Source organism: Melanotaenia boesemani, chromosome 9 (assembly GCF_017639745.1).
Source record: "Melanotaenia boesemani isolate fMelBoe1 chromosome 9, fMelBoe1.pri, whole genome shotgun sequence".
Classification (NCBI taxonomy): Eukaryota; Metazoa; Chordata; class Actinopteri; order Atheriniformes; family Melanotaeniidae; genus Melanotaenia; species Melanotaenia boesemani.
The window spans coordinates 24,325,515-24,345,872 of record NC_055690.1 but is presented as its reverse complement, the minus strand read 5'-3'; the positions used below and the strand labels follow the sequence as shown (position 1 = coordinate 24,345,872).

Genomic DNA, 20,358 nt, shown 5'->3' with positions numbered 1-20,358 from the left:
AAGTTTTAGCAGAAATTAGTGAAAACATAACTTCATAATGTCAGTTATGACCTTTGTGGTTAAAAGTTCTATAGTTTCTTGTAACTTACATTTTTTTTTATTTTATAACCCACCCATAACCTGTATATTTGCATGTGCAATCTCTTGATTTTGTGCTGCTTGCTCTGTGGTTCCTTTATTGGCAGGGTTGCAGACAGTTGGGCCTCAACAGGTTAAATACTATGATCATATGACACTTTAATTGCACACAGGTGGACTTAACAGATATGTAGGGACTTCAGAAGGAAACAAGCAGCACCAGTCTGAATAAAGGGGTTCAAAGCAAACTGGGTGAATCCATATGCATTTGCTGATTTTTATTTTATGTATTTTTAGATCAAAATAATAAAAAACATTTATTTTACTTAGCTGGACTATTTTGTGTGGGCCTTTTACATTGAAACCAAAAGCAAATTTTATGTCAGCTTCTCACTTAAAAATAATTTTATTTTTACATGTATAGTAGCCTAAAATATAGGTTACTCAAGTTTCTATAAAAGCTCTATATAACAGCTGCAACTGCTTAAAATTTACATGCAAATTTCAGAATAATAAGCAATATTTTTCAGAATTTAGCTTTGCTAAACAAACTGCTTCTTTAAGCTGCGCTCATTTAAAACACACAAATAATACACAAAATGATCTAATGAATATTGTCAATTTTAAATACTTTACACACTTATTCTACTATTGTTGACAAATAGGCGTGTTGCATCATCTTAATCTTGAAGGATTTACATAAATCTTGTATGCAGAATTCCCGCTGTAGTACACCAAAGTCTCTCCCTGGCATCGGTCGTGCTGCAGTCACAAGGTCCACACGTCTGAGCTCCACTTCCCTCTGCGGGCCAGGGCGTAGCTACCTTTCCTCCCTTCTCATTCCCAACTCTCTCCACTTCTCACTGCGCCGGCCTGTGTTTCTTCCCCGTTCATCCTCCGCATCCTCTCCCTAACGGTGGATTCATGCTCAGCTCTCGCCCTCCTCGGTCGCCATGCAGAACAACCACCACAAGGAGCACCTCTACAAGATTCTTGTCATAGGGGACCTCGGGGTTGGCAAAACCAGCATCATTAAGCGGTACGTCCACCACAACTTCAGCCCTAACTACCGAGCCACCATCGGGGTGGACTTCGCGCTCAAAGTCCTCAACTGGGATCAGGAGACTGTGCGCCTGCAGCTGTGGGACATCGCAGGTACGGTTCAACTTTTACGCACTGCTCACATTAAATATACAATAGGTGATGGACACAAGACGAAACCGTGACAATCATCGATAAGTAGACCTTTGAAACTTACTTTATTATTATTATTATTATTATTATTATTATTATTATTATTATTATGTTATTATTTTTTTTTAAAGTGTTAAATAAACAGACAATATGAGAAATGTGTATGGGCTGTAAAACAGTAGCCTTCTTAACCTGTGCTGCAGGTAATTAATTTAATTCTTAAAAAAGAAGAAAACAAACTAAAATGGTTTACTAAATTAGTTCTTTAAATAAAATACCATGAAAGCTGTACTTGCAAGTTAATTCATGCTTGTGGGAATCTTAATGGGAATTATGTTTTTTTTTTTTGTTTTTTTTTACTGTGTTGCCTTTCTAAAACATCACACAACTCAGTGTATCAGTTTCACATGAGGAAATTATAGATATGACTAGCTTTAAATCATAAAACCAGATGGGTTTTTCATAATCTTATCAAATAATTGAATAATATATAAATATATGATGGTTGCTGGAATGAAAATGATAAATCTTTCCAATCTGGAAAACTCAGTGATTTCCAAACAGGAAGGTTAGGGATGAAAAGATCACCAGAATGTGACAATTCTTTTAAAATCATATTTGTCATTCAGCTGTTTTGACTATGAAACATGTTAGCCTAAAGGGTTTCCGGGCTTAATGCTACTACCAGCTGACTTCTTGGACTGATTCACTTCAGATCACATGGTTCCACACTTTTAAGTTTCAAATCATTTAGACATATAATAAGCCTCCAGGAGACCTTCGTGAAATGGTGTCATGATACGATGAAACTTCCATGGCAACTGTCTGCCACTGTTTTTACATCACTGGCATAAAGAACTGCAGCAGCTGCTTAGCTGGGCCTAAAATTACATTATCTCATTTAGAGCAAAACATGAGCACATGCTCATGAATAAACACAAATATACCTCTAATATCATGGCTACAACTTCATGTCTTCGGCTCTTATTAACTCTTGTTCTGAAGCCATTTTACAAACAGATCAGTCATACATTCACTTACTAGCTGTATATGATCAGTTATGTTTGTTTTCCCACTCATTTCTTCTCTGCAGTACCGCTCAATGTACTGATTGTCATTCATAATCTGTATGAAATTCCCCATAGGAATTTTGTAACTACATTATGCATGGTGTGCTGCAATATACTCGTGTAGTGGGATTCAGATGTTACAGGTCTGAGGAGGTGGTGGCTTGAATTTTTTTAAGCTTAAGATATTTGGAATTTCTGATACACTTTCTTGTGACGAAAGTGCTTTAATTGCTTTTGCGGACCATGTAAACCAGAAATAATACAGCCTTTTGATTGGGATGCTGTTGGATAAGATGACAAACCTAAAGGCTATAGTAGGCTCATGTCACATGAGTGTCGGCTGAGGTTTAGAAGAATCCTCTGACCTGCTGCTCTCTCCCCTCCTATGCGCTCTCTCCAGTAAGCGCAAGCAGTCATGTGTCTCAAACTCATGTGAAGGAGATTTGAGGCCCAAGATCTTGTATACAGAAAGCTTTTATTATGAACTAAAGAAGAGTGTCTCCTTCAGAGAAAACTGCCATAGGTCTTGTACTGTACTTAACTGCTCCGTGCACTCTACAAACAGCAATGAAAGCCCTTAGGTGGGAAAGCCTAATTTGTTATTCTTTCATCATAGATCATAATCAGCCCTGACTGATCCAGCATCATATGGTTTCTCCATTTAGTTTATATCAGTAGACAAAAACAAAAAAACAAAGAACCAAAAAGAAACAGGCTACTTTTAAAACTGTTCTTACAATAATTATATTCAAATCTTACATAAACTAGTCACATCCCCAAAAACTAGGCTGTATGTATTTTCTTGTGTTTTATCTCACCCAGCATGGCAGCCAGTCTGTGTGGGAACTGATGGTAGACAGAAGTTATCTTATGCCACAGATCCAATAAATCACTGGCGGATTCTGTGCATTTCCAAAGATAAACAACTCAACAGTTCTATTTTTTTCTGCTGTTTTTCTGTCACCTGGTGCTCACAGGGTGACAGAACTTACTAGTTGGGTGTATCACTAAAATAAGAAAAGTTTGGGTCTTATTTTAGTCCCTCATGCTGTTTCAGATTATGCTGAACTAGACATACATACTTGTGTGGTTTTGGTTACTATTTGTCAGAGTAGGTTTATCTCAGTATCAGATGTTTACTGCATGGTTATAGTGACCTGCAATGAACTGGCAACCTGTCCAGGGTGCACCCTGCCTCTTGCTTAGAAGGTGCTGGGATAGGTCCCCCCCCCCCGATATTAATCAGCTTATAGTGTTTTTAGATAAGGCAATATTTGCCATTTTAAGCTTTAAAAAAATATTTGTCAACTTGGAAATCTTCATTGTGTTACTTTGGGTAACTCAGTGCAATGAAAATAAAATGTGAGAAATTCTGTAATCTTTACTTTTAGAAGTGAATTTCTAGAGTCAGGTATATCAATTTTCTTAATGTTTCATAGATAAATATTTTACTCCTAAAACAAGGAGAGAAGGAATGTTTTTCTGGATGTTGACAGAAAACCCTTTGACTCTGGTAAGTGAAAATATTCAGAATGACAGCTCATATAATCCAACACTGCACATTTAGATGCATCATTTAAAAAAACATCCTATCAAAAATATAGGACTAAGCTGGGAAAGGTTTGTTGTTATTGATAGATTAAGAATTAAGTGTAGGTTTATGTGTTCATATGTGTTGCACATTTAAACCTCTTATTCTGCTTTCAGGAAGCTACAAATGCAGCCCAGTGTTCTCCATTAAAATTCAGGCTAATGTGGGATTTTAATACCTTGCACAGGTTTTTTCAACTTTCTCTGTTTGTAAGGATCATTGTGGCTGATAGAAAACAATAAGAAAACTGAATACATGTCTACACATTTGCTCAGAATATGTAGAAATACTTAAAATGCTGATATGGATGCAGATACAATGCAAAAGTAGCAAATAATTGTGCATTTTAAGATCTTGAGAAAGATAATTTTCTACTTTGTATACTGGAAAGAAACAAAGTATAAAGACCTGTTTCAAAGACAAAGTGCATGTTTGATGTGTCCTTGAACACAACTGTCATTCTGCCAGCTGTTATGCAGCTGACCCTTTGCTCTCATCCACCTGTTCAGGTGAGAAGCACTTTTGTGGGACTTAAAAAACTTTTATTTTTCTTTTCCCCCACTGACATTTTGGTTTGATGTCTTTACTGAGCCCACAGTGTACAAATATGCCCACAAGCTGAATTTACTCCATGCTGACAGTACTTTAGTAGTACTTTTGAAGTTTGCTTCAAAAAGTCATTTTGTCATTTCTAGATTTGTGTGTGCTGTTGTGAATCTTTAGATAAAAAATAGAAAAGATAATTTTTCCATTTATGCATCAATAGAAGCATAAAAGGTTCACACAAAATCACAGAAGTACCAAACAACAATCCTTCTCTTGTGTATCCATGTGTGTCTTCCAGGTCAGGAGAGGTTTGGAAATATGACCCGTGTGTATTACCGTGAAGCCATGGGTGCCTTCATTGTGTTCGATGTGACACGGCCTGCTTCCTTTGAGGCGGTTACGAAATGGAAGGAGGACTTGGATTCCAAACTGACACTTGCCAATGGAAAACATGTAGCTACTGTGCTTTTGGCTAACAAATGTGACCAGGGTCGAGATGTACTGACCAATAATGGAATTAAGATGGAGCAATTTTGCCAGGAGAATGGCTTTGTGGGATGGTTCGAGACATCAGCTAAGGTGAGAAAGATGAGATGCAGACACATACACACAGAAGTAGCATTACAAGAAGGAAAGAATGACCAGCCATCAATGGGAGCTTTGAAGTTCAAGCCCCCGTGTCAACAGGCTTGTCCGTTCTGTTCAAATGTCCTTGAAAGGCAGCTGACATCTTTTACTATCTGACTCAGCACCTGACTGTCTTGTGAGGACACCACCACAGAGGCACATTCAGGATGGGAGGAAATACTTGAAATGTTTCACAGTCACAGTCTGTTTGGTATTAGCATATGAACAAAGCTTCAATCACAGGACGCTGCTGCTTTCCCACAGAGACTTTCAGCAGACGTTCCTTCTGTATTTTTCCAGGTCAGCTGCACTTGCATCAGGTGCTCTGTTATCCAAACTGGATGTCCAGGAATGTTCAAGGAATATATCAGCCCTTTGTTTTTCACTGGCTGCACAAATTGTAATATAGCTTGACTTTCTTCTCCTGGATGGCAGTCACATGATATGCAAAAATGAACACTTTGATCAGGAAGTTAAACACTCCTAATCAAAAAATGTGTTTCTTATAAATGTTCCTGTTACGTCTGAATTAGACTGTGGAAAGTCTGCTTACACTTTCTCTGCTGCAGACTACCCTAAAATATGATTTTAAAATGTTTCATGTACTGACTAGATTTGGTACATTACAATTATTTGGTACATGTGGTACATTACAAATGGAAAAAGAATCCTAATAGCTTCAGCCAGAATGGACATGACAGTATATGTGAGAGAAAAAGTATTGCAACATAAAGCTAGCAATAAGTTTTCCTGTCTTTTATATCAGAAACACAATCTGTCACATATACCTGAAATGTTTTGATGGTAACCCTTTCGCCATCAGAGGTATCACTAGATGGAGAGTGACTTAATTGTTAGCAGATTTTTAAGTAGCCGTGGTTGACCTGCCAAGTTTGACAGATCGAACACACCCCTCGCTGTCTGCTTGCTGTCTCAGAATGTCGTTCCAGGTGTGAGAAGTCATGTAACCTCATTCTGGTTCATGGCTGTCTTAGCTCGCTTACTGATCTCAACTGCCTCCATGAAGTCGGTTGCCTTCCTGCTTTCCCACACCTGGAGCGACATCCCGAGACAGCGAGCAGACAGCAGACATGGGCATGGACCACGCCTTAGTGGACATCAGTTGATAATTATGTCTCTCCATTCAGCGACGCCCCTGATAAAGATGGGAGGGTCTTTACCGATTACTTGTCTGATATGAAAGAAACTGAAAATTATTTAAGAACATACACAAACTATGAAAGTATTTGGATTAAAGCTAGCAAGCTAAATTCATGCTAGCTACACTCACCATTCTAATCAATCCACTATTTGGCAATTTTGATGCACAACAGATTTACATGCAAAGTCTGATTGCTGTTATATGGTTGAATTTCCCTGGTATTTATTCTTGGCCTGACTTTTGCATTAGTGTCTGAAGGCCAATGTGGTCTTTGAATGAGGATAACAGATGTCCATGCGTTATCATCATGATGTGCATTGCTCTTTTTATCTTTTTTATATGGGAATGCCAGACATCAATTATTAATTGAAGATTATTTTTACATAGACAACATTACAGAATGTAATTTAGAATTTTTTGCACAGGATGCAAATAGGGCTGCATGCTTTGCGGTAGTTAGCCAATTTGGTAGTTAGCTAGTTAGCACCATCCTCTCACAGGAAGAAGGCTTCTGATTTGAACCTCTGCTGGGACCTTTCGCTGTGGAGTTTGCAGCCCTCCCCGTGCATGCATAGCAACCTCCCACAGTTCATAAACCTGCTAATTAGGTCAATTGGTGATTCTAAATTCTCCCCAGGAGTAAGTGTGAATGGTTTGTCTCTGTATGTTGGTGACCTATCGAGGGTGTACCCTCTTGCCTAAAAGCTACTGGGAAATGCTTTAGTCCTCCCAGTCTCCCCTCAACCCTGCATTTGGAACGAGCAGATATAGAAAATGAATGAATGGAGGTTATAAATATAAGTCGACTTATAACAACGTAAGATAACGTAATTTTATCTGACTTTAACACAAAATACATGTTATAACAATTTAAACTGAAAGTAATCTAGAGATATACGCAAATATGAACTCTAGCAAAAGTGTACTTTGGCTATAATTCATAACTAATACGTATATGTAGACAGAAATAAAAAAAGTGGCCTCTATTTGAGAGGTGAGCTACACTGACAGTCTGCTCAAGCTTTGACTGAAGCAGCTTGTAATCTTACAACTGGGTGTTAACTGAAGAAAATAGAATCCATGCACAGTCCAACACCTGGGGCCATCGTCCAGCTAACCTGAATTTGCCACATCTCTGGTGAAGCACATGGAAACTTTATGAAGTTTTATGCTTCACGTTTTTTCTCACTGTTAATTCAGGATTAGGCTGCTCTATATTGCTTTGGTTAGGTGTGGGCATTACCAACCAAATAAAAATGGCTGCAGTGCAAAAACAACAAAGATGGCTGAAACAAATTGGACTTTAAGCTGCTGAAGCTAAGCTATTAATCCAGCCAAGGAACTGAAATGCACTCATATGACATTTTTGAAAAATGATGCATAGTTGAAGCTGGTATGTGAAAAATTCAGCAAGCTGTACCTAATTCTGTGTACACACAGACAGCTCTTTGCTTTGTCTTTTGATTCCATTTTTCACCAGGAACATGCTGCCATTTTGTTAGCATTTTTATTTGTAATTGAATAATAATAGGTCACGAATGTTAAGTAATTTGCATATTCATGGTTAAAATGGTGTTTGTACCAGACTGTATTCTGTCTCCTGAGCCTCATAACTTTCTGGAATATTTGTTTCCTCAGAGAGGTAGCTGAACACATTTTGAGCCCACTGCCTAAATAATCTGCATATAATTACTCCTATTTTTTTATCTTGAACAACTCTGGACATGCTCTTTAGGCACTAACATGCACCGCAAGTTTGCAGAGAATAGAGCATATATTGTCTTGGCATGTTTTTATGTGGACATGAAAATATCTTCAGCTCTAAATCAAACATTACGTCTGACAGATGATGGATAACAGAAAATGGTGCACATTCTTGTCAGTGTACTGTAAGATATGATCACTTTATCTCATGCTGCTGCAGCAAATGTCACGTGTAAGAAAAGAATGTGCGTGTGTGTTTTTGGGCTCATCTTTTCAATCATTGAACTTCTCATGTGAGCCTCACTTAAAGTTTTGTTCAAAGTTGCCCTTGAGAGTATTTGTTTTGCACTTTTGTGTATTTCTGCTTAATAAAAAAACATTTTATTTAATTATTTTTTTAATATTGTCTTTAAGTTCTTAAATATTTGTTCTAGTAATATGTTCATTAGTGGTTCTTCTGGCTCCACTGAGTATGATGCAGACTTCAGTCGCATATTGAATTCAGCAGAATTCCAACAAATAGTTGCATTAACTTTTTTTTTTTTTATTAACAAATACATCTGTATTTTCTGTTTTATGTGTGCAAAACAAGGTGATGCATGTTAATTTGTTACTATCTTAGACCACTGGCAGCCGCTGTTTAGGCCTTTTTCAGTTCTTGTTCATACCGTCACAGCTAATTGTTGCTTCCTCCATCGACTCAGTGTAGTCATGCTCCATTTGATTGGCTCACCTGTTCTGCACACATCTGCACACTACTCCATATTTTCATTTTCTTCTAACCTCCATATCTTTACTTTCCCCTTCTCTGTTTTCAGGAGAATATCAACATTGACGAGGCAGCCAACTGCTTGGTGAAACACATCCTTGCAAGTGAGAACGACATGCTCCAATCAGACGTTCCTGACACCATTACCCCTCAGTTAGATAAGGACAAAGGAGGGACTTGCTCTTCCTGCTTTAGGTCCCAGTAACAGTAAAAACTCAACAGTTGGACGTCCTTCTGTATCTCATTTCAAGCATTGTCAAGTTTGTGTGAAGTGGAAGAATCATTCTGGCTTTTTTTCAGAAGGAAGGTACGGGTGCCAGCTCTTTTCCTGTCTGGTAGCTAGGGGGGGATGACAGAGAGGCAGCTGGCTTAAGAAATAGGAAACAGTGACAGAAAGAGAGATGGATGCAGCTGTGCGCACTTGTCAAAGCCAAGGTCACCCTTTTGGCGACTTCAAGTCTTGACGTTGCCATTTCGGTTGCTATGGTGACACAGTTAACGAGCAGATGCAGGGAGAGTTTGCAGGAAATCACAGTATACCAAAGGTCTGTGGAGGTAATTACAACATACAAACTACTACAGATCCCTCTCTTTCTCCCTTTTGTCGCCTCTTTTTCATGTTTTGTTCCCCATACAGACAGTAGTATTATTTTTCTCCACATTAATTTGGGATAAAGAAATTTAGAAAATGTTTTCTTCCAACTTTCTAAAGCAGCCCACCTTCATTACCAATTAGACCTTAGCCTCCACACCATGTAAGGATGCTTATGATCAGGTTTCTTTTGAATTTTCTAATCATCATTTTTATTTCACCAATAATACTGGCACAACTAAAGCCATACATGGGAGATTATATGGATTTAAAACACCCTTTATAATAGAATCCATATTATTTAAGGAGTTCAACAGATACACGTATTATATATTATTTTTAAGTGCACTTAAAGGTGCCCACGTCTTTTCTCTTTTCGTCACTGCAGTAGAATTCAACCCATTGGTATGGCAAGATACACTGCCTCTGCAAAAACGAAATTGCCACCAAAATCAACGGTCACACACTTTAATACATACTCCAATACTTTGTTGGACCACCTTTCCCTTTGATTACTGCACAACATTACTGTGGCATTGTTTCGATAAGCTTCTGCAATGCCACAAGATTTATTTCCATCCACTGTTGCAACAAATTTTCAACAAGATCTTGTGTTGATGGGAGAGTCCTACCACTGTGCAAAGCCTTCTCCAGCACATCCAAAAATTCTCAATGGGCTTCAGGTCTGGACTCTGTGGTGGCCAATCCATGTGTGAACATGATACCTCATGCTCCCTGAACCACTCTTTTACAGTTTGAGCCCCATTAATCCTGTCATTCTCATCTGGAAATATGGCTGTGCCATCAGGGAATAACTTGATGCCAGCTGAAAGATGATCGCTCATGCAGTAATTAATCAATAGGAGGCTCGTACCTATTTGCTTAGTTAAATCCAGGTGGCAACTTTGTTTTTTGCCAAATGTATTTAAAATTATATAAGAATGAGTGTGTATTAAAGAAAGCTGTGCTAAAGCACAGACTGCTTTACTTCAGTGGTTTTATATTACATTTCTATTCCACTGTAAAATGTTTGTAACGTTTGTAATTTTGGGATAAATGCGAATGTGGAAACAGCTATGTACATATTATATAGAGAAAACTATGACAGACTGTAGAACCAAAGATGTATCCACTTTTAAAAATATTCATATAAATAAAAGCTTTACTGCCTTTCTCCCTGTTATTTCTCAGTTTGTCAACAATTTACACTGTATTGTTATGCAGTTAAGGTTCTGTTATCCCAGGAATTTATTTCAAACATGTACACAACTAAAGTGACAGATAAGTAAGGATGTATGGTGGATTTTTGCCACCACCCGTGAGAATAATATTAATATAATGTTATTTTTTAAACACATTTTGATTGACAGCCGATGAACAGCAATATATGCTAATCAGTTTTCTCCTGAAGAGGAAGGAACATCATATACCTTCTCTAACAACTGCTCACGGGTGGATGCAGACATAAAGTGCTTTTTGTAACCAAAGATCCTAGATTTTCACTTTACAAAAAATTAAAGTACTTAAAATGACATAAACATTTGCAAACAATGTCATGTTAATACACAATCCTAAATGTTTCCATGTTCTGATACCATTGTCTATATTTGGTGATTATTGAAGTGTTATTGTTGTGTTTGTAACAGCTGTACGAATGAACTCCAGATGAGTTGACAGGTAGCCAGTCAAAGGTGCTTCGGTGTTGCTCTTCATGGTTCAAGGTTTTTGTCTCTCAGTAACCCCCTCTACTGTATTAATCCATTAATTATCATTTTGGGAAATTAATAGTGCAGTAGCTTCCTGATTGTGCCATGTCTCTAAACTGCTCAGTTAGTAAAACTCCAGTCAGTGGAGTGCTGAATTTGTTTAAATCATGCATCCCACTGAGTTCTGACCAGACTCACAAACCAGAAGTTCTCTGTAGAGATGTGTGTACTTGCTGTTAACCACAAATGGGAGACTTTCATCAAATATTTCAAGATGATTTTGGTTTAGAAATGACAAAAACCTGACTCAGATAAGGATGACATATTAATCAGACACAACTGCTATTCTGCATAAGAGCATTGCACATTAATGATCTTAATCCACCATCTCCTGGTCTGTCACGGAGGACGGGTATCAAGTTAATGATGAGCTGTATAACTGATCTTGGACTCTGCTCCTCTCTATACTTTGAGTTTGCTGTATAATTAGAGAAGAGGAAAAATATATATTATATTATAATATAATATACTACATAAAAAATATATATATAATAAATATAATATTATTATATCGATCAAAGGAAACAAGGGAATCTATTAATTTGAAAGAAATGAAAATGCATTAATAGAGAAGTGGAAGTAAAACCACTTAGGAGCTATAAAAAAATCTGAATTAAATGCTTTGCTACATGCATGCAAAAATCAAATTGGAGTGTATTCAGAAAGACTGCAGTTAAATGGATATATTTGTCCCTTCAGCCACAACTAATCTGCTTGAAATTTCATAGTGATTGAAGTGATTACATGATAAATTATAAATCAGATTGGTCAATTATTCTGAATATCACTGAAATATCAAGATTGATTGAGTTCCAGTTTTTGTAATATATATGTTTTGGATAAATTACTTATTAATCGAAATACAAATCTTATTGTGTTTGATGTAAAAAAAAAATCATCTCATCAAATGAATCAACTAAAAAAGTGCTTTTGGGTAACTGTAACTTTGGGTATAATCGTATACCTTTTTGAGAGATGTGTGCATTTTCACACTTCTGGCCAGGAATCGTACTTGATTGGCATCTCTATGATTATTTTCTGGTGACATAAATCATCCAGGCTATTTGCTCTTATCAAGAGGACAGCACAGAGTGAAACTGACATTTGACAGCCTTGTTATGCACCACATTTTCCACAAATAAAATGGAAACAATTTACAATCAACAACTTCAAAATCAGTCACTCAAGATGTGGTAAACTGATGCACAAATCTTCAAATCATTCACTAAAACCACTTAATATAAATGGCCTCCGATTGAGGTGCAAAGTTACATTATTATTACTAGATAAGGAGGATGAGCAGAATGAATAGTTATTGGAGAACAGTTACTGGAATAACTGTTCATTTTATTTAAATAATAAGACCTCCATAGGTAAATCAAAGTGATTCATAAAATGAACTTAAACATATTTTTTTCCTGTTGTGTCTCATTAATGAAGAGTTGTGTTACCATTCGTTATCAATAATATGCTTTAAATTCTATTTCACAGGGGAAATGGTTTCAATTACAAAACCATGGATATATAATAATAATAATATTTATAATCCTTTAGTGCCCTGCCTCTAACCTATCATGTGACTGGAGACAGCCAGCACATACATGACTGACCTGTTTTCATCTTCATACCTGCAGACCACTGTAGCGAACTTTCACGCTATGTTAAACCACCCCCTTTAAAGGCCGTGAGGGTCGCCACATATTGCAAAAGAACAATTAGCTACTCTGAACATATGTTAAATAAGAAAGTGTTACCCAGAAATTTATATGTCAAATGTTTTCTTCCTCAAATAAAAATCTTTCTAATTATCTCCCTCTACCAAAAACATTTTGTGTTTCATTTAACACTGCGGTTTCTTCACACAGGAGGGTGATGGAGTCATTCTCTAATTTGTAATAATTGGATCTGATATTCAGCATTGATATAACAATTTCTGGGCAGCTGTAGTGGAAATGGGGGTTAGACACAGACTCAAGATATATGAGGATTTTCCACTGCTGTCAACTGAGTCAGTAACTGAACCCTTCTCTGTACGCCCCCACAGACACCTTCCTTTCTCACAGATACAAACATACACAGATGATCAGAAGATTTTACAGATTTATCTCACACTCTGTGCTGGTCTCTAAGGCAACACACTGCCAGGAGTGTGATCGTTTTGCTTTTCTTTACTTACAGGCCCTCTCCTTGTAGTTGTCCTTGATTTCCTCTCAGACAGTGAAAGGAACATGGAAGACGTGGAGAGGAGGGAAACAGACTGATATCACAATCATAACGAGGGGCTGTTTTTCACATGACCTTCTAGGTTCAAAGGATAACAAAGTTACATGTGATTTTAGGATGACTGCTTCTGCAACACAACCAGACAGCTTAACCTGTCAGTGCTGTCACAAGCGTGTGGTAATTTTAGATGGTTTTCATTCATTTGATTAACACTTTAATCCAGTCGCTTGTTGTCAAGTTAAAAATGATCCTTTAGAGATTAAGCATATTCATCTTGCAGCAGCAGCGCATCAGTATAAATGATAAAATATTACAACTGCTACAGTAAAACATCCACAGTGAAAGTACGATCTCTTAGGTAAGAAGTAGCTCCACTATATGGTCGATAAACACTGAGAGAAGTGTTGGAAGTGGAGGTAGTGGCAGGCTTTCTCTGACTCTGAATTAAACACACGGTAAAAGAGAATCAATAACAAGAGCCAGGAGACACTCAGGTTGAATGAAAATAATGGCTGCGTCTCCAACTTTGATCAATAAGAGTGCATGTGTGTGTGTGTGTGTGTGTGAAAGTGCACATGTATTGGCTTGTTGTACTCTATCTGTAGGGAAAACAGGGAGCCCACCATTGGGGACCAGAATGCTGGATCATACACATTTGAATGGATGTTTAAGGACTAACATCTGGATGTAGGAAAAGATTGATAATTAGAGTTAAGTTTGGCTTCGGGTAGGGTTCGGATATGGACAATTAACTGTGATGTGATGGTTTGGGTTTGGAGTAAACATTGATACGTTGTCATCTTTCATTTTCTAAAAATGGATTATGACACAAATGAACCTTCTGCATCAGTTCAACAAGGAAGATCTGTTCCCTCATGGCTGCTCTCACTCTCTGGTGTTTAGGTTTCATCCCATTCCATTTCCTTTCTCTTTTGCCCATGTCACCACTCCACAGAGAAATTAATTCATGCCAGTAAATCTTGTTAAGTCCTTTGAATTGATATCTCCATTAAAAGTATGGTTCGGAAATTTGAACAAATAACCTATTGTATGTTTTGGGGGTGAGGCTGGGCTGTTTTTCCTATGCAGACTGAATATCAGCCTCTGTAATGTAAGCAAATATGCCATGAGTCAGGTAGCAATGTAGTAGTTATGGTTATGATTTTAACTATAATTCATCATGAAATTTAAATAAGTCAGTGTAATGTCTTTTGAAGTCATTAATACAATGTCGTGTATGCTTATGCTTATGTGATGTCACAACTGCACAAGTTTAAGGATGTTTTTAAGGTGGAGAATCAATGGCATTTACAATTAGTATAGGTGGCCCAATGTTGCATGCAGCTCATTTTTTTCTATTGTACCACATGCTAACACATGCTAACATATGTGTCTACATAGACAAAGGACCACACGTACAGACAGACCCTCAAGACTGATATTAAAATATAGTTATTTGTTCTGGAATTCTCCAATGGTACTCTGTAGGTAATGTTTTACATTAATAATTTTATTAAATATTAATAATTGTCCTTAGGCACTTATTAATAGCTAATAACTAGAATTACTCCTACCAAAAAAAATCAGCATCTTTTGATTAGCTTAGTTTTCTGTTGGATCGCTTTCAGTGTGACCCATGTCATAAACTCTTCTCCATCCTGACAGACCATCACAGGGCTTGACAGCGCTCTCCTGTTTTAAGAGACTGTCATGGTTTATGGGATTTTGCTTCAGTTCTATTTCTGTTCTAGTCTGTTCCTTAACTTCTGTTTTTGGTTGTCTTTGAGACTTGTGTTTTGGTTTCATATCTTATTTTGTCGACACCCTTGTATGTTCTGTTCTCTTTACTTTCCGTACAATAAACACTTGGTCTTAATTTGCTGTTTGCACCACCTGTTCCGTGTTTAGTAAGCTCAGTGTAAAAAAAACCCCGCTGGTTTATTTTGTTCTCTTCCAAATCATTTTGATAGATTTGTCTTTGTTTCCCATCTTCCTATTCCTAGTTTTTACCTTGTGGCCTCCTTACTCTGATTTGTTTGTCTGTTTATTAATTTAGGTTATTTTATGCATATATCCTGCTGTGACAGCACTTTTTGTTGTCTAACAATAAATCCTCGATATTGATGTCCACCTCCCTCATGCCTGTTTCTGTACTTGGGTCCTGCCTCCCCACCTGCACCACACTGTGACAGTGACTGTAGTATGGTGGCCTTAAAAATGAGCTCTGCATACTAACCACAAAGAAGTCCTCTTAACTGTTTCTTTTTTACTGTCCCTGTAGTGCTGTGCTTTTCTCCAAAATTCTATGAACATCAAAGTCAGGTAGAACTTATGTTCAGGTTCGTCTACAGGTCTTTGTGCCTTTGTAGATTACTGACATCTTCAGGCCGTTCTCTGTGCAACTGTGTATAGGGTGAGGCTGAAGCTGTTTGCTTGCACCACAGTAGAAAACAAACAAATATGACATAGAAAAAGCACCAAAAAAGCATTCAGGGTCAGTTGTATCTCAGCTAGAAGAGCATAAGTGGAATGAAGATGTGTGTGATATGTCTTGTCTTGCAAAGACATATGAGTGCAGTGTACAAATGTGTGCCTCCAAGAGAAATCGTGCACACAAATTGTGTTTTCAGTTGTGGTTACACTGTTTAGTATTACTATTTACATTCCTGACAACTAAAGAGTTCATCTACAATGACAACACTCCCAGATCAGCACCTTGGACAGGGATGGTGCACATATGTGTGCAGAATGTTAGAGTTTGTGACGCTGCATACATTTCTTTTTTTCAAGTGATTTTCTGCTCTGGGTGCGTGAAGCCATACTGCCATCTGTAGAAACAATGGGGCTATTTTCATGTCACATTATCACACAATTATACCCGATATGTCCATTTAATCCTCTTTCAGTTCTGGTGAGGTTGGGTAGGACTGTCAGTGTAATTCATGTCAGTATAGATTTAATTCCTTACTCTTTATATTGAGTGCCTCTCTACTCAGGAAGTTAATTGCTGCTGCAGTGTTTGTCCCTGGGATGGATCTTTTGGCCAAGGCCACAGCATGTGTCATTGTGTGTTTGTGGGTGTGTGTGGGTGCAAAGTGTTTGTTGGCTCTCTTTGCCTTGGCAGGGAAAAGACTACATGGGAAATTGGTCAGCAGTGCTCTTCTCCTCTGTGCCAACTGTGTCTCCTCTAGTGGAGGCTTACAGAACAGCATGTGGAAAGGACCTTCATATTAATGTGACCTTGTGACATGTGTTTTCTATCCTTCCAATTATTAACAGCTGCATTGTATGTTGAGTCCATCAGTGTTTTTTGCACACATGAAAATGTGTGTAAATTTGTACTTGATTTAAGTCACATGCACGTCTGTGGTCTTCACCTCAAAGTGCTATCTAATAGTGAATGTGTAGCACAGCACACACTGATCACTGTGGAGATTGGAAAGTTATGCTCGTAAATTAGATGTTTGGCTTTAAATTACTGTAATGCGATTGTGTATTAAATTGTTATTGACAAAACATCAGTAGATTGCATTTAAACTTAAATCTCATGATATATGGATACATATGGTTGATACCTTAGTGTTGGGAGGTGGACTGCACAGATGGATGGCTGGACACAGTGGGAGGATGAAGAGGAGGGAGGTGGGTGGATGGGAGGTAAGCTCCTAGGCAGCGTGGGAGTTTGAGGGCATGTTTACGAGTTGTGTCTATGAGTCAATGTGTCTGTGTGCTTCTTGTCTGTGTGGGCAAACGAGCATGGGACTGAATGATGGCTCACATAGAGGCAGTTGTCATGGCAACAGAGGATGTCGTCTTGTTCCGCTAGATCTCAGCTGTCCCAGAATCCTACAGACCGTTCTCTTCTCTTGGTGGTCGTTCTTTATCTATTTCTCCTGAACTAAGATGCTGTTTTCTTCACACCACAACACCTACTTATTCATCTTTCTACCTCTGCTGCTCTTTTTTCCCTCATCCTTGTCATCTTACATATAACTTTCTCTTAACATTTTCCCCATTTCCATGCATTTTAGTTCTCCTCCTCCCACTCCCTCTCATTCCTCCTTTTCTACGCTGCAGAAACAGATATAAATAGAGGTAATAAATTGCAGTCAAGCTGCTGGGGTGTATATTTATGTCTGTGTGTGTATTTAGGTCTTTGCTCTAATGACTTGTACAGACTGGTGAGGTATCCATACATAGGAAAATCTAACTCTTTAAATCCCCATCTTATGTGGTACACACACATGCACATACACAGATATAGAGCTCATTAATTCACAGCTTAATTACTGAAAATACTGTAACCGCTTAACTCCATCAGACTTGTGACCCTCAGGCATTCCTAGTATCTCCCTGCTACCTGAGGCTGTTTCAAAGTTAAATAAATGATAATCTTAGATATTATATCAAAACCCTGTAAAAGGCAACAAAGCATCAAAACAACAGATCAAATCCTCAATTTCTCTTATTGCTATGTGTGCTAAGGACAATGTAATAAAACAATATTAAATGTCAGATAGTTTTGTAATACTGGAATGCCTTAATGTCAATTTGATTTGGAAAATCTGATGTAAAGCTGCACAAATCATTTATATATTCATAATATTCATAAAAACACTAGAAAACAAACAAACAAAAAAACTATACCTTATTAGACCAGTAGAGTTAGTGGACATTTTCTCCCCAGAAAACTGTAATTAGGAAACTGGAGAGGTTTTATCAAATTTATCTGTAAATGTAGTTTGTAAAGAAATGCTGAATTTGAGCAGCATTTTGGTGTGGCTGACACTGTCTGTCTCATGGCCAGAAAGTTCCTGGTCTGAACAGCTCCTGGAGCCTTTGAGTGTGTAGCTTACATGCTCTTCTCGTACTTATGTGGGTTTTCTCTGGGTGCTTTGGCTTCCACCCACAGTCCACAAACATAAATGCAACGGTACTGGTGATTCCACATTGGCTGTAGGTGTGAGTGTGTAGGGTTAATTTAAACAAGATAAAGTGGGTTTAGAGAATGAATGAATGAATCAATCAGTAAAACCCATTGTTTCAAAATGTTTTTCCCCTTCAAATTCTGAGCCACAAATCTCTACCATGATAGCATTTAACTTTCTACTTTCATATTTGTTTGTCCCCTCAGGAAGGAGTTTGCTTAAATATCATCCAAGTTTTATATTTTATTCCTAAAAACATGGCAAGCTGTTTTTTTTTTTTTTTTTTTTTTTTTGCATATTGATTATAAAAAGACATATTCTATGTAAGGTACATGTTTAGGAAAAACAGCTTTTAATCTAAGTTAATACATAGGGAATGCACCCATGTGTTGTGTTTCCCTCTAACAATGACCAACAATGAACAGAAAACCAATGCTTGGAAATGTAGATATATTTTGGAGAAATTGGTAGAGCAAAACAAACTTTAGCTATCTGTTTGAAAGGAACATGATTCCAAATGAATGCTAATGGTGCAGCAGGATGTGTAAATAGAAAACAGTTTGTAACACACCACAGTAAGGGAATCAAAGAAATCTATCTTATTTCATTGCATACACAAGCAGAGAGTATGAATTAATAAACAAATTAATATTTTCAGAGTCTAAGGTTGTTGCTGTGGTATCTTGTTTCCATCTGAAAGCATGTGATGAGTATTTCTGTTTAGTGCTAAAACCATTGCACCACCCAGAGCCACTGTTTCTGGTTATAAAAACACCAGCAGCATTCAGAGTGGATTAAGGCTTTATTATCAATGCACATCACATGCAAGGTCAAGGAATGCGACCTACGTCGGGCAAAACATCTAATCTCTTTCCAAGATCCCATCTGTAATAACAGACTGGCGCCATATTCACATTTACACCAAATCAGCAGACACTTTGAGCCAGTTCACAATCAAGTGAAACAAATGGTTAAATTTTCCTGCATGATTAACTGAATGTGACAGCTCTTGATGGCCATTCATATCCTGTCATTATAATGCTGATATAATGCTGGAGGTATAGCTGTGTTTTCTATCTAGGAGGCTAATGATAAACAAAAGAATTGAAAGATGCTTGAATACCATTAATAATGTGCACAAAGACAATTTTTTTCAGAGCAGTTCCAATGAATTTAATATCACCCTACATGCATCCCTTCATTTACAAAACTTTTTGCTTATCGTTTAGGGCACACATCATTAGTTGTTCCAACAATGTACAACCAACACCATAAACAAGGCCACAGTTATTTTCCTAAACTTTACACCATATAAATGTACTGAAACAAGAACAGCTGCTAGTGAGAATATATACATTGTCCACATTGAAACACTTTTGCAATAATATCTGCAAATAGACTGTCTCTACAAAAACAAAGTCACCACCTGGATTTAATTAGGCAAATAAGTGTGAGCCTACACGTTAGCTAACTCCAACTGATGCAATGAGTAGCTTCTCATTTCATAAAAAAACATGTGAAAAGACACATCCTGTGGTTGTGGAAAAGACGCACATCTGTTTAAAGGGGTCAAATCATTGGCATCAAGCAGAGAAAACATCTAAGGAAATTGCAAAATTGGGCTAAAAATTGTCCAACACATTATTAAAAACTGGAAAGATAGTGGGGAACCATTGTCTCTGAGGAAGAAATGTGGTCGGAAATCATCTTGAATGATGGTGATTGTCGATCACCATCAGATGGTAAAAAAAAACAACAGTAGAACTCAGGGCTATGTTTAATAGTGAAAGTAAGAGCATTTCCATACACGCATTGCGAAGGAAACTTAAGGGATAGAGGATAAAGAGCTGTGTAGCAATAAGAAAACCACTAATCAGTGACTCTAACTGGGGAAAAATGCTTCAATTTGCTAAAGAGCATAAATATTTTACTCTGGAGCAACGGCAGAAGCTCTTGTCGTCTTACCCTGTTTCAGAATGATGGGAGCGTCAGGGTAATGAGAGAGGTAGACTACTGATGCAGCCAAACAACTAGTGTCTACTGTACAAGCCTGTTGGTCAGGTCTAGGTTCAGCAACATTATGTTCCCAATTTAAGATTTTATTGTTC

At 37.6% G+C, this 20,358-nt stretch overlaps 1 protein-coding gene across 1 annotated transcript; it reads left to right on the top strand.

Moving 5' to 3' along the window:
* The first annotated feature begins 727 nt into the window (after positions 1-727).
* On the top strand, positions 728-10,505 carry rab38a (RAB38a, member RAS oncogene family). The gene is made up of 3 exons (XM_041994682.1): positions 728-1,233; positions 4,778-5,058; positions 8,791-10,505. The coding sequence occupies exons 1-3, from the start codon at positions 1,032-1,034 to the stop codon at positions 8,944-8,946; spliced, it is 639 nt and encodes a 212-aa protein (XP_041850616.1). The 5' UTR covers positions 728-1,031; the 3' UTR covers positions 8,947-10,505.
* The last annotated feature ends 9,853 nt before the right edge of the window (positions 10,506-20,358 follow it).